The sequence below is a fragment of the Patiria miniata genome, unplaced genomic scaffold (assembly GCF_015706575.1).
Source record: "Patiria miniata isolate m_02_andy unplaced genomic scaffold, ASM1570657v1 HiC_scaffold_8, whole genome shotgun sequence".
NCBI lineage: Eukaryota > Metazoa > Echinodermata > Asteroidea > Valvatida > Asterinidae > Patiria > Patiria miniata.
Genome location: NW_024037075.1, coordinates 801,046 through 818,296, shown reverse-complemented (window position 1 = coordinate 818,296; position 17,251 = coordinate 801,046). Strand labels below are relative to the sequence as shown.

Genomic DNA, 17,251 nt, shown 5'->3' with positions numbered 1-17,251 from the left:
ACATGTAAATCAGGGGTGTGAAATCTCAGCTGTAAAGCTGATTTCAGCTTTTTTGTTTTGGATTTCAGCTTTTTTTCCCTCACCTGCTGTGTACAAAAGTACAGGAGATTTCCAAAGTTCAGCTTTTTTTACACCTTTTTGAGCTGTTTTCAGCTAGTTTTATCAGTGGTCACTCACACCCCTGATATGTATACACATAATCCAGCAAAATATGCAACTTGCAAAGTGTACGTGTACACTGTGTACACAGCATGCACTATCTGTGCAGTTGTCAGAATTGTTTTAAAATAATTGAAAAGGTAGCAAGCGTGCACATTGATGCATGTTGCTCTCAAGCTAATAAGCACGTCTCGAGATAAATGAACGCCCAGACAAAGACAAATAAACCGGGCACCGATGTCTACAACAATCGGGGATAATCGCCATATGTTGTGATGCAACTGGGCTCCAACCTGAACGTGTAATTAGTTTAGAAAAGTCATTCATTACTCCAGCCTTACTGAGCAGTTGTCTGTCATCATCAATGACAAATGCTTAGAAAAAAAAATAGAAATGAGAATTAAAAAAAAAAAAAAAAAAAAAAAAAAAAATGGGGGGGGGCCTTTATAGAGATTTATGTAGTTTGTACAGTTTCTTTTATTTGTGAGCCATGATATGTATGGTTATATCTTTCCTATATACTTAACCCATACTCTCAGTACCACCCCAAAGCGCCCTGCCTGTTACTCGTTATAAATATCACTGCACTATACATGGTTTTGTGGAGTAATTAATCGATTTAATACAGTGTGGTGTAATTTGTTAGTGCGCTAAAGTAGGAAAATGTATCAATGTGCAAATATAGCACAATTATGTGGTTGGTTTGTGTGCATTTCATTTTCATTGTTTTCAAAATTATTTATTAATAGTATGTTTCAGGTGTCTATATGCTCATTGAATTTTGATTTGATAATTCCTTGTTCCTGTTGTGTGGTCACATGTAGTTATTCTTTCACTCCTGTATTCATTTACAAGTCACTTTAATTAATAGTTATTTCCTTGTTCATTTCAGTGTTGTCCTTTTGTGTAATTGGCATTGGCATTGGGGGGGGGAATATTTTTTTACCCTGCTTGTATGTGTTCACTGTTTCATTGCATTTGTTTCATTTTCTTGGGAGTACTTCACAGATTGTAATATGTTGCAAAGGCTACTACAGGGTGAGTCAACAAAAGCGGAACCCAAACCCCCACAAATATATTTCATGTTTAAAAAAATATGTAGCACCAAAAATAATAATGACTGGAAAGCTAATTTCATAAGCTACTTTTAGATGAAAAAAATTACTGAAATTGCTCAATCCGTTCAAGTAAAATCACCATTTAAACACAATGACTCTAAAACCTGTCTCGTCCAAAAAAAACCACCAATTTATTGTGTCGTTTGACTGTTTGGAACAACAAAGGAAATGACACGGGATACTTGTTTCAACAACTGTCACCAACTGTAGTACACAATATCTTTATTAACAACCCTGGTTAGGCAAACAATATGATTTATAAAATATACTTTTTTTTTTAAAAGACGGGCCTTCAAAAGGACTTTGTTGCATATTTTTAACGTTTAAACTTAGATTTTATCGCTGGAGATGTTTGAAGACAATTGTGATGACGATTCTTGAAATCGCAGTTTTTGGACGAGACCGGTTTTAGGGTCATTGTGTTTAAATGGTGATATTCTTTGAACGGATTTTTGGCCAATTTCAGTAACATTTTGATCTAAAAATATGAAATTGTCTTTCCAGTCATTATTATTTTTGGTGCTACATATTTTTTTAAATATGAAATATAATATTTTGGGGTTTGGGTTTCCCTTTTTTTTGACTCACCCTGTATATGTATATACACATGTACACGTATGTAAAGTGGATATTTGTGTCTAAACATGGAGCTATAAAAAGGAACTTAGCCAGATTCTCCGTAACAGTGAAATTGATGGCAAGGAAATAATAAAAAATGGCACAAATGTTCACTTCACCATTCTCTGCAGAGTCCTAGCCTGAGAGAAGTGATGGAAAAATAGGGTTAGAGAGGGCTGGCACAAGTCTAGGGTTTCTCACATCCTTCCCCATCATGGAGTAATGACACGCTTTGTGCCTCGCTCGTTTGACTGTGACTGCCTATGAAAGTGATCGCTAAGATCAACCTCTCCCCCCCCCCCAACCCAATCTGCTTGATGCTGGATAAAAGCATCCACAGCCATTATTTTGAGACCGAAGACAAGAGATCATGAAATGAGATTTTGTATACAAACACTGGCGAGACCACATGATTAGTTTTCCATGTGCAGCCTGATAATACCCAAAGATAGTGCATTTCCAGATGTTCTTGTTTTGTTCGGGAGCGAAAAAAAGGAGAAAGACACTGTTGGTGAATTAGTTTCTTGTTGGACAGAAAGGATATGGGGACAACTACATGTGTACATGTAGTTTTCGCTTTGAGTCAAATTGTGACCAAAACAGTCAGGTTAAGAGGAGATCACTTTCTCGTGTTGACATTTGACAGAAGACAGTCTAAATTTGTACTTTTGAGGATGTAAACTCTTTTATTTCTGGGTCATTCAATAAATTTGGGGTCCAGAGTGTGACTTTTCTCCCCCCCCCCTTGCCTTGATACTTTTTAATTTGCCAATCAAGTATCATTATAATACTTCAGATGATCTTTTATTTGTTGGGTAGGTAGTTTGCTACTCGTAATCACTCTGGGAGGACAACTGCATTAATTAACCCTAACTCCCTACTGACATTTACTAAGTACTGGACCAAGTCCGCCAAATTCCATCAACCACACTGCTTAACAATGCATGCTTTCCTTGAGGCTTCCAGGCCCAAGTCTATCATTCTCCATCAATAATAGTCAGACCAGGCCTGTCGGACCAAGTCCCCCAAAAATCCACCAAAATGGGGGGATGGATTTTGATGGAGTTGGGAGTTCGGGGTTAATTAAGGAGTGCATCAGAATGACTAAATCATAGACATGTCAAATGGTGAAGGGAAAAAAGTGGACCCCAAATTTATGGAAGGACCCATATGTCTGAGTGAACCAGCCAACTTTATTGCATGAACCTGAAACTTCCATGTTTGTTTCTGTAGATGTTTTCCCAGTTGTCCGTTGAAGATCACGTCATATTTTTAGCTCATCCATTTCAGGGAATTGAGAAGAGATAGAATTTCTCTCTTCGTGGGCCTTAATAAATCTGCAACCCATTTATATCCAATGGGCGGTACTTTTTTCAGCGAGGTTCATTGTAATAGATACTCTCAAAACCATCTCCAAAATGGACTGGAAAAAAGGACCGAAAATCCCCTTGAAAAGAAATGTGATACTTTGTCCGTAATGACTGTCCTCGTGGGGGATTTCGTTAGAGTCTTGCCTTACCAGTGTGCGCTGCAGAAATGTATTTTTAGGGAGAAAATAGAAACTTGTTCGGGTGCCTTTAATAAGTGTAGTATTGTTTGACCTGTCGAAGGAAAAATTTTGTAAAGGCTTTTCAAAATGTTTTCTAGCTTTCAAATCTTTCATTGTAGTTTGATTCTTGAACTGTAGATCATTGAATGTATACACACACTGCAGCAATGTTTACGTGTACATGCTTTAGTAAGCGAGACTACAAGTGCTACAATGTACATGTATTTTTTCATTGAGGTGCGTACATGTACATGTACGTACATTGGTGTGTACAATTATAGTGCTTAATTCACATGCACAGTTGTCACAGTTACTATGAACTTTTGAGTGTATTAAAAAAAGTTATGTGTGCACACGTATTTAATAACTGTTAATGAAATTTGAAACCTCATCGCCAAGTGTGAAAACATTGATAATTATATTGTTTGTATTTCTTTGTAAACCACTTGAAATGAACACTGTGCACATGTACACAATGAACTAGCATGCACAATGTACATTTATTATACATCTACAAATGTATACATGTATAGATGTGTACGTACCGATATTTAACATGCATTGTTCGGCACACATGTATACAACTGTACACGTCCCTGAACAATTACACTGATAGCATTTAAGGAAGTTGCAATTCAGAACTGCTTTGCTAACTTCCTTTTAAATTTATCAGGTGCCTTGTTACGTACACCTTTTCTATGAAACCAACGTTTCAAAACAATCAAAAAGGTAAACATTTTCATGAAATTTGGACCCTGGTCGTTTCCTGCGGGTCAAAATTTCTCCCTAACCTCTGCATCAGTTGTTCAAATCGCACATAAAAAATTATGAAAATACTATTGTCTGTTTTGTTTTTGGTTTTTGTTTTTTCAACAGGAAAGGATACCTTTCACGGAAAAAATGTATTGCATTACCATACCGTACCTTATTGAAATGGAAAACTTTGTTCATGTATTATTTTAATCGTTGTATTTTTTTCATAACATACATGTACAGTGTTTTGTTTATATTGTCTCTGATTGCACTGGGTGGGGATTTTAATAAGTATTCTGGTAATTTAGAGTTGTTTTCGGAGTTTCAATTTTACATGCAAATACAATGTACATCCTGATACATGTACTGAGAATAAGTGTGTACAAGCATATACATGTAATGTCTACAGTTTACATGTACTTGTTTTGGTACAGATACATGTACGTGTACATACATCTAAGCTAAGATTTTTTTTTCTCTCCCTCGTTTTTAAATTTTCATTGTTTTTTGACTTTGTAAATGCCAAAGTCAAATTCTGGAATTCATACATATGTACATGTACAACAAATGCCTGCTGTAGTGATTGCCATCGTAATCATTCCAAGCAGGTGACATAAATTTTTCCCCCTAGCAGATGACAGATCCATAAAATGATCTCTGCATTTTTATTATCGCTGCTTCAGATAACAACTTGAATTTTGAATATTTGTTAATTTTTTTGTCTTTTTTTTTACAGGTCCATTCAAATTTCCCTTTTGACTGATTGGATGATACACGAAGCGAATAAACGTTTGCCCGTCTTCGGTTAAGCCACCCCACCCGGACTAGTTTTTTTTTTTTGGCCCAAGAGGAAGCGGAAATTGCCAGCAACCATGGCGATTCTTCACTCGCCCTCCGTGGGCCTGGAGGACATGGCCAAGCTGACGGATCTTCAGGATCGGAGCATCTTGGAGAACCTTCAGCTGCGCTACAACCACGACCAGATTTATGTGAGTTGCCTCCGTTTTTATCCCGTTTCTGATTGAATCGAGACCAACGTTGATTTACGGAATTAGGTTATCTTGTTTGGGGAGGGCAGGGTGGCCGGCAAGTGGGGGGGGGGGGGGGGGATTTCAATGGCAGTGTGATGTATTCATTACATTTGTAATGTATTCAGTGACGGTGGACATTTATTTTAGGCGTGAAGGGAACAGCAGTGTTTTGATTAAAGTGAAGTGAAGCAAATCGGACAGATAAAATTACAGTATCGGGGCTTGGAACGAAAAAAAGGATTTTTCAATTTTGTGAGGATTGAGAATGTGCATGGCCTGAGATTTGTTGAGGCTTTAGCCAGGATTTTGTGAGAGATATTGGATGGATTGGAGAGGACTCAAAAATATATTGCACGCTCTACATGTAACAATATTTCGACTCGTGCAATATTGCTATAGTTGCAATGGTTGTATCCCCCCGAAAAAGTCCAATGTTATTCTAATTAAGACTTAGGGGTTAAATTGAATCTGGGTTATGGGTTATGGTGTGTGTTCGACTGGTGGGTCTGCATTCTGCACCAGTGAATTGCACAAAATTAAATGCTGGTAAGCATAAATTCTTCAAAAACCAAAAGATGACCAGGATTTTTTTCTTTTTTAATTTCTTTAATTTTGTTATTTACTGTTATTTTTTAATACATTTATAAACAAAAATGGCGTCATCTCGACGCTATTGCTCTTGATATTTTGATTTAGAAAAAAATGGCTATCGTACAAGCTACATGTTTGATCTATATTATTAAGTTTTTTTTTTTCAACTAATGATTGAAATTGTACGAGTTGATTGATGCGCCTAATAGCTACCGTATTCCTGATTTATCTGTGCATTCTAAAAGCCTGGTTACGTCCGTCGGGTAAGATTAAAGGCATTTCGTCTTTCGATTCCAATTTCAAGAGTATGGTGATGTACATTAATGACCGCAAGTAAAGCGAAGTGGACTGAATTTGTCCCAGGCCGTAGTATACAAATTTGCATTGAAATTACAATTAGTACTTAACATTCGAGAATTAGCTGTTCCCTCTGATTTGATTTACGAGCTTGAATAAAAAATGTCTAGGGAAATCAGAAGTCACCAGAGGCTTGGATTTGAACCCGGACGATATCCACAATTAAATTGTTATCTCAAGTGATCGCCGTTTTGAATTGTAAATCTTTCCGGAGCGATGACTAATCCGTTTTCATTGGCCGTGTGTCCAACAATCTAGTTTGAATATTCATTACCCTTGACAGACCTGTTTCTCTCTGCTGAATACAGATGTACCTTGTGCATTTGAAGACACAAAATGCTGGAAAAGTCATTACGTTGTAACAGGCCGAGCAGGCTGGGGCGTGGCGTGGGGGTATTAATCAAAAGAACTACCAAAGAAAATACTTGGTAAACTAGACATAAAGGATGCTCGTTCAAGAAAAAGGAGGAGCTTATAAAACATAAAAATTGTATTCACATGTTTTAGCTGAGTTTAAACCGCTTATTGAATACAGTGGAACGCCGCTTTAACAAACATCGTGGGATCCACAGAAAATGTTCGGTATAGTGATTTTAAGGTGCCAGTGCTCCAGTACTCACTTTTCAATAAATAGCGCCATTCATAACTTCACCCTGCACGCCCTGGTAGTTACTGAAAGACGACTGCGAACACGTGCCAGCTATTGCACTTTATAATTACACAGTTTTGGGCTTACTACCTACATTGATGGGTGGAATTCCCCTTCTTTCCCTTGGGGAAATAATAGCCACTTGTCGCTCTTCTGTTGACATATATTTCAAACACAATGTTCGGTTGGTTTTTCTGCACAAAAATCAGGAGCCAAGGATGATGTTCGGTATAGCCGAATGTTTGGTATAGCGGTGTTCGCTATAGCGACGTTACACTGTAGTAACATTAAATGAGATTACATCATTACTACCGGTATGATGCTTAAATCTACCCATTGTTGCATTTTTTCTTTATGATTGAGAAACCACAGGAACATGTAGTCTTGTTGGCTTTCATGTGAAGTGAAAATGAATTCTAGCCGGGCTGTAAAACATTTCCAAAATTCTAGTAAGGTAATCCGTTCTCCCAATTTTATGGAGAACATGGCATCAACTAAATGTATGTATGATTGCGTAAGTTTTTTATGAAAATGTTATTTTTCCTTTTTTCAGACGTACATTGGTTCCATCCTGGCAGCCCTGAACCCCTACAAGTCCCTCCCCTCGTACTACGACAAGGATGTCATGCTGGCCTACAACAAGCGGCACATCGGGGAACTGCCGCCCCACATCTACGCCATCGCCAACGACTGCTACTACTCCATGTGGAAGCGCAACGACAACCAGTGCGTGCTGATCAGGTGAGGTCAATCGCAGGTCACAGGTCAAGGGGTCAAACTTTTGTGACAAAACAAGGTCGGAGGTGACAATGGTTAACCGGTAACTGGTATTTGGCTTATGTTACGTTTTTATTCTTAGTTTTGATATTTTTCGATACATCAAGTTTTTTCTGCAGAAAGCGGTCTCAACATTTTTTTTTTTTAATGTTGAATTTGAGCTTAATGTGTCAGTCACATTGTCATAGAGGGCGCCCTGGCATTACGTCATAGAAAGCTGATCCGATGAAGACATCTTTTCGTGAGCACATGCGTTTTCATTGGCTGCTTTGTGTTTTTAACCATTCAGCACTCTAGAGTAAAAAACCATTCAGTTTTATGAAAATGGATCTTGGAACGAGACAAGGGGATTTTAGAAGTTCATTGATGTCCTCACCAACCTGTTTTTAAGGAGGCATTCCATATTTTTAAAGCCCTTTTCAAACGCATTTATTAGCCTGTGTGTCCCCTGCATGCTTGGTTCTTGTACCACTGTCATAATTTGCCTCTAAAGAAGGTATCTGGTTAAGATCGGAACGTCAGGCCCTCTTATAAAAAAAATATAAATTTAAGCCAAAGTATATAGGTGGGTTTTTACATTCATTAAATGTATCTGTAGGCCAAGTATTTTAGGACAGTCCAGTATTTGAAAATTACCTGATTATTACAAAAATTCGCCATCCTCTCTAAAAACATAAAAAAGTTGTTTTGTGTTTAGGTTATTTTTTATGGGAAGTGAGGGGGGAGACATGCACGTGCCCTCAGCAGAGGTTTGGGTGCCCTCCCCCCTCCCCATTTCAAATCTTGAATTGCACACACACAATATGTTGCCCTCAGTGCCCCCCTTGAAATATTGGTGCCCCCCCCCCCCAGGTGCCCCCTTGGAGCTTAAGCCTAGTTACTCCACTGGTTTGAATGTCATACATGTATTTGTGTGAGGCAGACGGATCTAGCATTGGGCACCTACAAAAAAATGCCTGCGCTATCATGAGATCACAAGTAATTCAGGTGTTTAAGTCATGAATATCATGGCAGTTTGCGGCTTCAGGTCTGCAGAGGAATAACAATTGGCTAGATTACCAAATGTAGATCACCTTGATTCCAACCGATGCGTGACGAAGATGACCGCAGCGCAATAGCAGGCTCTGTCTCTGTGATGTATTGCAGTCACATGTGCAGCAATTTGTCCTAATGGTCTAGCATCAGTGGAGCCCTAATCCAGGGTATCTGAGAAGGGGTGATCTTGTGCGGAAAAAAAAGCGGGCGCTGAGGGGAAAAAAATGGGGCAGTTTGTGGATGTATGTCTCCCTCCCTGTAGATTTGTCTCTGGATAGAGCTGTGGTCAGAGAAATCTACTCCAAAGCTGTCTGATTGTAAAAATGTATGGCTTAATGTGTGTAGTTGATTGTTACAGGAAATGGTACCTTAGGGAGACATGGCCTTAGGGTTGTGCAACTTTAATGATCCCTTTACCCCAATTTCCCCTTATCCTTCCCCCACGAATTTTGGTATGATTTGGACCACAGACAATCGATCTAGCCTATTTGCGACACTACAATTTTGCCTCTAAATAGGAATTGTGACATTAGGGAGACCTTGTCTTCCTAGTGTCTGGTGTCTCCCTAAGGTGTAACTAATGATGGCAAAATGTCTCCTTAGAAGGTATACATTAACCTAACTCCCTAGGCTTTTTTTGCTAGGATGTAGCCTCAATCCTGCAAAATCCTCCAATTGGCCTCATAGAAAAATAGCATATAGCCTCGGTGACTGTCAATATGTTGAGGCTTGGCCAGTGACATCCTGGAGTGGATTTCAAACGTAATCCAGGCCTATATTTTTGCACGGCTGAGCAAAAACAACACAAGGTCCGGCCCAGGACCTTGAGAAAGCGCATCCTACGAAATCAGTAACGCACTTTTGCCATGTAACCTCAATCCTCCAAATTCCTCCACTTTGGCAAAGAGGATTTTGAAGGATTCAGGGCGGTTAGGGTTAACATGAATTCAGTGACCTCTTTTTTTGTACAGTTTGTTCACTGTGTGGTTAGCTGGCCTAATTTTGGCCCCCTCCCGTCTTCCATATCATAAACCAGCAGAAAATTCTGCAGTCCGATTTCCAAAAGGCCCAATTCATTAAGCTGCCTAAATAAAATGCTGAACTATAATAATGCGCATAGTTTATAAAGCACACGTATCAACCAGTATTGGTGTTCAAGAGGCTTCATCTTAATTACCCAAATATTAGCCGGTAATCAGTCACAATCAGTAGATATGACATAGTATATCTGGTTGGTAACCTGTTTACACTTAGAAGTAAATCAAGGGTGAGATTTGTCAGGATTTTTTTCCTTGTTCCAGGATAAAAAAAAAATTTGAAATCGGGAATGCCTGAGGTCTTACCTTAAAGGCGTCATTAGCAATAAAGGATAAGGGAGCAAAAGATTTTTTTTTTTGAGGGGTGCCTTTAGACAAACATGTAACATAAGAACCTACGTTGCTCTTCGGCATTCCTCGGACCCTCTGCTGATTATTTTGTGGAATTTTCATTACCCACAATTTCACCCCTGCAGAGTATAAATCTGCAAAATGTTGTTGACTGTCTTTCTGCCTCCTTCACAGCGGCGAGAGCGGAGCCGGTAAAACGGAGAGCACCAAATTCATCCTGAACTTCTTGTCGGAGATGAGCCAGGCCTCGTCCCAAGCCAGTGTGCCGCAGTTGTTTCCAGGCGGAGCCCGGCTACGAGTGGAGGATGCCATCCTGCAGAGCAGGTAAGATTATTAGCTTAGCGAAAATCTTCTACTTACTAACATGTTACTGGCCCAACTTTCATGTAATCTACGTTACTTTCCACTGGTTCCCAGCTCATATTGGAATTCCTGACAAAAATGTGAACAGCTTGTTTAAAGGGAAGATACAACATTTGCAAACATCAAAAAACGAAATGCTCAAATTATCACGAAATACCTTACTGGATTGTTAGGGAATGACAGTCTAAAGCATCCTGTAAAATCCTGGCTGCTGGTATGCTGACATTTTCAAGAAATATTGTATTTTTCTAACGCTGATCGGCCGACCAGCGTTGGAGAAAACTGGCTTTTTTTTCAAAAATCGCTCCTAATTTTTCATATTGAGTTGTCCCGCATTTTCTTTGCAATTGATTACATACCTGTGAAGAGGTACATGTACAAGCCTGCTAGACTGATTCTTTGACCTTACAATTCCCAAAAGTCTATAAATTGCTCTGTTTCATCATAAGAGGGGCCAGGGAACCAGACTACAAGAACATGATTGGTTTTCTTCGTTTTTCCAGCATCTACAAGCCAAAAACGTGAAACAAGTCAGTTAAGCAATATTTGCCATAACATACTAATCCTTCAAATCCATTTATTTCTGAAAATTGCAGCAAAAGCAAATGTTGTACATTCCCTTTAAAATATTCTTCTACATTTTTGGTTTTGTATACTGCAGTCCTATCATGGAGGCATTTGGCAATGCCAAGACCATATACAACAACAACTCAAGTCGCTTCGGCAAGTTTATCCAGCTCCAGTTCTCCAACGAGGGCAGCATACTCGGAGGCACGATCCAGGACTGTATCCTTTTATAGCATGTAGTTGGAAAATCAAGTTTAAAAACAATGTATGTCGCCCCTTCAAACTCGCCCCCCCCCCCTAAAAAAACTACAAAATATTTGCTAGATTCTCGGAACAGCTTTTATTATCAACAATCTAGTCTCGCTACTGTTCATACGTGGTTAATGGACGAAGAAGTTTAGGGAAATTTGCATTTTCAAGTTTTAGACTGTATTTCTTAACTGGGGATTCTGCGCCATCCAAAGATCTTCTTGAAAAGGTGGGTAAAACTTGTTTGATGTACTTGTCAAATTGTGATCGTTTTGATTAGACTGGTACCGATTTGTTTGCAGCTTAACGCACAACGGTGATGCGAGTGATTGCATGGCTGGAGCAGTGCAAAAAGCGCTCGCCTCTTACCACTGTGGCCCGGGTTCGATTCCCGGCTCAGGTCAAATCTGAGTAGAGTTGTTCATTGAGTGTCTCCTGTGGTTTTTTCCCGGGTTCTCCGGTTTTTCCCCCTCTGCAAAATCAACACTTTGATCTGACTGTGCTCTGTGGTAAGACATGGCTCGTATGTAACAGCGGCTGCCTGAGATACCTTTACATACCTTTGGCTGAACCATGTTGTAGCCACATCCTTCACACTGCAGCTGTCTTGCAAGTAAGGATGATTAGGCCCCCCTCCCCCAAGAAAGTATTCCCTTTTACAGTTGTAATGTTTTTCTCTTTGGTAGAATCGTGTCGTCGGTCAGAATCCTGGAGAGCGCAACTACCACATTTTCTATTGTCTACTGGCGGGCGTCTCTGATGATCAGAAGAGTGAGTACAAATATGATGATGCCAGTAACGATAATTTCTCGTAGTATACTCTTCGAAAAATGCCATGTACAATTCATGTTCTTCCTCCACGGTCCTAAAAAAAGGGAGTAGTCATTTACTCATTTCTGATCTGCACACGTATTTGAAACGTTCAAAATTGTGGCCAGGGATGTGTTTGCCTGATTCCCACATGATTCTTTCCCAAAGTTGACACATCTTCATTTGTTTACACGTATAATGTTGATATAAGTAGTTTATTTATAGTATTATTAAATTTTGTTGGATATTTGTATAATTTATTTTTTTACAGAGAAGCTTTACCTGCGAGATCCATCCTCCTACTCCTATCTGAACAAGAGTGGATGCATCTGGGATCAAACTATCGACGATGAGGAAAACTTTCAGGCGGTCATGGTAAAACTTTAAAAATGACTTGAATTTGTCCTGAATTGAATGCTTGCTCCTCCATTGTGTCTTCCCGTGCTTGAAGATGATTATGATTGTGTCCTCGGGGAAGACACTTTACTACAATTGGATCTTTCACTCAGGATTATAAATGGGTATCAATGAGGAAATCTTTCGGGCTGCCATGGTAAAATTTTCTAGAAGAAATCGAAATTGCCCTGAAATTCAATATTTGCTCCTCCGTTGTGTCTCCCCCTGCCTGAGGATGATGGTGCTTGTGTTCTTTGGCAAAACACTTTACCACAATTGTATCTTTTCCATTAGAATTAAATAAGGTATTGATAATAGGAAAACTTTCAGGATGTCTTTTTAATTCTTTTAAAGACAATCTGAAAATTTCCTGAAACTGAATACCATCTCCACCAGTGTGTCTTCCCCTGCCTGAAGATGATGGTACTTGTGTCCTCGGGCAAGCCACTTTACTACAATTGCTCCTTTTTACCCAGATCTCATGTCCTGATGACCAGGGCTACTCATTGTGAATTACCAAACAACTTTGGGAGCATCTGAAAAAAAAAAGGTGTTTTATTCCTCTGTTTCATCACAGGAAGCATTCACGGTGATGAAGATCAACGATGAGCAGATCAATGACATCTTGTCCCTCCTGTCGGCCATCTTGACCCTGGGCAACGTTCAGTTCATCACGGCCGGTGGCGCTCAAGTGAAAGACATGCAACGTGAGTATGTCAGGAACAAAAGTTCAAAAGGTCATACTGTGGCTGTCTCAAGTGGGAAAATGTCCTCACAAGAGAAAACATAGATGCAATGTTTCCATCATTTTCCAACCTTGGGGGTTGTGTTGGTCTAGTGTGAACATTTTGCTTTCAATACTCGTATTGTGTGGTTTTGTAATAAAAAATTATCTGTGCTAACTATCCAACATTCTCACACAGGGGTTAATTTTTCATGTCTGTAGTGATTCATAGTTATAATTGTTGATTTTGTTAATGTCCACACTTTGTGGCTTTGTAAGGTTCTAATATGTCATACATTTGTGAAAATTACATGTTCGTGTTTTGCATATTTTGTGATTGTTGATTGGTTGATTGTTGACTGTATTTCTACTTAAAACCAAACCAACATGTGCGCAGTCAGGTCAAGAAAGATGTGCAGAAGTATTCCAAACTTATCATTACCATTGTTATGCCTCCTACGGTACCTTATGTTCTTCCGTCTCTGTGCAGCTATACAGATTGTGGCTTCACTGCTCAATGTCGATGAGTACCAGCTGTGTGACGCCCTGACCCTCAAGACGAGGCTCCTACGTGGAGAAGTGATCAGCACACCGTTGGAGGTCGATCAGGTAGGGTCCTGTGAGGTGTCCTGAAAGAATGTGTGAGGTTATCACATACTGTAGGCAGTGAACCTCAAGATAGCTGATGAGGTACTGAAGGGTGCCTTGCACATGTATTATCCATGAGGTACTTTGAGGTACTTCTGAGGTTCCACTTTTGTCTGTTCTTTGAATTTTGCAATCATCTTGTGTACTCACACAGTACTTTAATCACAAGTCATGAACCACAGAGATACATACCTGTATGGGGTATGTGTGCCCATACAATGCGCATGAGGTACCTGTGAGGTTCCTCCATTGGACATTTCCCTTCAAATTTAACATCCGTATCTGAGGTTCACGTAAGTATCAATCATGAACCTGAAGAACATCATGAGGTATACATTTGTGAGGTTCTAACGTAGGCTTTTCCTTCAAAGATAGACCCCCTGTTATTTCTTCCATACGCAGTGATTTTTATTTATTACCTTGTCATGAGTCTCATAGATGTACTTCTCACATTGAGTCAGTGAGGTACCTGTGAGGCACACCCAGTGAAGTTAATTTTGCATTACATTTACAATTCCAAGGCTAGAACCTCGGAGATAGATATCTGGCATCGATAGATTCCAACATCGAGCCAGTGAGGTACCTGTAAAGTGCACCTTGTCATGAGTCTCATAGATGTACCTCTCACATTGAATCAGTGAGGTACCTGTGAGGCACACCCAGTGAAGTTTATTTTGCATTAAATTTACAATGCCAAGGCTAGAACCTCGGAGATAGATATCTGGCATCGATAGATTCTAACATCGAGCCAGTGAGGTACCTGTAAAGTGCACCCAGTGAAGTTTGTTTTTCACTAAATGTTCAATTCTGTGGCTAGAACCTCAGAGGTACATATGAGGCATGTGTGAGGTTCCCTTAGTACAGTTTTCCCTCATTCACAGGCTACTGATTCAGTGGACTCCATGGCCATGAATCTGTACGGCCGCTGCTTCAAGTGGATCATCCAGCGCATCAACCGCTGCATCAAAGGCAAGGAATTCTTCCGCTCTGTCGGCGTCCTGGACATCTTCGGCTTTGAAAACTTTGAGGTGAGTCTTTAAGGATTAATTTTTTTTTAAAGTCAGATATTTTTGCTCATACCATCTTTGTTGATAACCCCTACGGGAAGAATGCCAATTTAACCTGAGATTGAATCTCAGGTAACCAGTAAAACGGCCGAGGTTTTACATTTTATTATTTTTCACTGATGTTTTTAGATCAACCGCTTTGAGCAATTCAACATCAACTTCGCCAACGAGAAACTCCAGGAGTACTTCAACAAGCACATCTTCTCGCTGGAGCAGCACGAATACAACTCGGAAGGGCTGGAGTGGGTGGACATCGATTGGCAGGACAATGGAGAGTGCTTGGACTTAGTAGAGAGGGTTAGTACCCTGACTCATGCACTGATATTTGGGTTGAATTCTTTCAGGGATCATAGTGTTTGTGTCCTTGAGCAGGACTCTTTACTACAGTTGCCTCTCTGATGGAGAGTGCTTGGACTTTGTAGAGAGGGTTAGTACCCTGACTCGTGCACTGGTATTTGAGTTTGAAGAATGACGAAGATTATGGTGTTTGTGTCCTTAAGCAAGACACTTTACCACAATTGCCTCTCTCACCCAGAAGTGTAAATGGGTACCTGTGAGGGAAGAGTACGCTGCATGACATTCTGGATTGAAGCCTGGTTTGTGTACGGAAGATACAAAATTTCAGTGGATTATATTTTTCTTCTGGTAGAAACTTGGCATCCTGGCACTCATCAGTGAAGAAAGCCGGTTCCCGAAGGGCACGGACGAATCCATGCTGGAAAAGCTGCACAGCAACCACGCAGTAAGTATGAACCCAGCACGTTCCGTAAAACTCAATTTCCCAACCAAAGCACGCAAAGGCTCATTACTGATTCTATATTTGTTTTGGACTATTTTCTCTGTGGCAGAAAAATGCCTTCTACGTTAGGCCCAAGGTGGCGGACGGCCGGTTTGGGATCCGGCACTACGCCGGCGAGGTCTACTACAACACCAAGGGGTTCCTGGAGAAGAACCGAGACACGTTCAGGGATGACATCCTGACACTTCTCAAGGAAAGCAGGTATGAGTTTGTTGGGTCAGGTTGGTGTAGCCGTACTTAACTAGCCATCCACTTCCGTGGCCCAGGTTCAAATTCCTTTTGTGAGGTGTGATATCTCTTGCCATTTCTGAAATGATGGTCTCTTCACCAGCTTCAGCTTTGTAACTTGCCCCTGAGATGTTTTGCTGCACGCATTACTAGAACTAAATTGAAAGACTTCTCAATTTTTTTTGTGGAACTGTTGGATTTGGAGAAATATTATTTATTTGATCTGAGATTGACAATCGCCAGAATTTGAGCTGGAGTCGGAAGCTGATGCCACAGACAAATCTGAGGTATGAGGAATGCTAATGGATGGGGTCGTTAGTTCCCAGTTTACAAATCTGGTGGTTTTTTTTGCCATTGTAGGTCGGATTTCATCTATGACCTGTTTGAGACGATGCTGCAGTCCAAGAATCTTGGGGACGATAAGATGATGCGCAAGAAACCGACCGTCAGCTCCCAGTTCCAGGTAAAGATGAAATCATGCTTTGATCAGGAGAATCCAGAACTGTTTAGGGCTAAAGATGTCGGTAAAAAATCAGAGTGGTTTACTGCTCATATTAGCAAGAGTTTGCTTATCACATCCAGGCAAAACACTTCTGACGCTGGTGCGAGTATATGGCAGACTTGTATAACTCATGACTCGAGACTCGAATCAGACTCAGACTCAGTCAGAACTCTCACTTGTTGGACTTGGACTCAGTGTTTGCAATTCTCTGAATGATATAGGGCACCGATGCTCTCTTATGTAGAGACGTCTGCCCAAGAGTTAAAACATTTGTTTTCAATTCAACTCCCAATTCTTCGATTGGATTTTGCAAGTATCCGTAACGCAAGTGTTTATACTGAAAGTTTGATCCTTAGGTGTAATACTGCAAAATTTAATTGAATAGCACTTGGATTGGTTGTGGGGAAGGAAAAATTAGCTGTTTTTAATCTTGAAATACTGTATTATGTTTATTTCAGGAGTCGCTGCATTCGCTGATGTCCACACTAAATTCCTGCAACCCATACTTTGTACGCTGCGTGAAACCAAATGCACAAAAGGTAAGTTCCTGAGGCATTCAATCCAAACTCTAGTGGTTGAATTCAAGTAATATAAAAGATCATGCTTATGTTTTCAAAACAAAACGTTCAGTTAAAGATTGAACATTTAATATGGAAATGAACAAAAGCCAGATTTAAAACTAAACACTGTAGGAAAAAAAAATGCAAAATTAAACAAGCGGTAAGTTGAGGTTGATCCCAAGATACCGTGCTGAACCTCATAAAACCTTGAGGTAAACCGCGAGGTAAATCCTGAGGAAAATCGCCAGGTAAACCTCAAGGTAAAAGTCCAAGTTAACCTCAAGGCAAACCTCGGTGGTAAACCTCGGTGTTA

General features: G+C 40.0%; 1 protein-coding gene across 3 annotated transcripts in view; it reads left to right on the top strand.

Annotated features, from left to right (window-relative positions):
• The window catches only part of LOC119719381 (unconventional myosin-X-like), a 60,720-nt gene that overhangs the window by 18,972 nt on the left and 24,497 nt on the right, over positions 1-17,251 (top strand). For all 3 annotated transcript variants that reach the window (XM_038188809.1, XM_038188810.1, XM_038188811.1), the window contains exons 2-16: positions 4,934-5,186; positions 7,379-7,566; positions 10,200-10,349; positions 11,050-11,174; positions 11,420-11,433; positions 11,891-11,975; positions 12,286-12,389; positions 12,988-13,117; positions 13,625-13,743; positions 14,664-14,810; positions 14,979-15,146; positions 15,499-15,591; positions 15,698-15,849; positions 16,237-16,339; positions 16,837-16,917. In XM_038188809.1, the coding sequence (XP_038044737.1) occupies positions 5,070-5,186; positions 7,379-7,566; positions 10,200-10,349; positions 11,050-11,174; positions 11,420-11,433; positions 11,891-11,975; positions 12,286-12,389; positions 12,988-13,117; positions 13,625-13,743; positions 14,664-14,810; positions 14,979-15,146; positions 15,499-15,591; positions 15,698-15,849; positions 16,237-16,339; positions 16,837-16,917 (1,776 nt within the window). In that variant the 5' untranslated portion in view covers positions 4,934-5,069. The remainder of the gene's footprint in view (positions 1-4,933; positions 5,187-7,378; positions 7,567-10,199; positions 10,350-11,049; positions 11,175-11,419; positions 11,434-11,890; positions 11,976-12,285; positions 12,390-12,987; positions 13,118-13,624; positions 13,744-14,663; positions 14,811-14,978; positions 15,147-15,498; positions 15,592-15,697; positions 15,850-16,236; positions 16,340-16,836; positions 16,918-17,251) is intronic.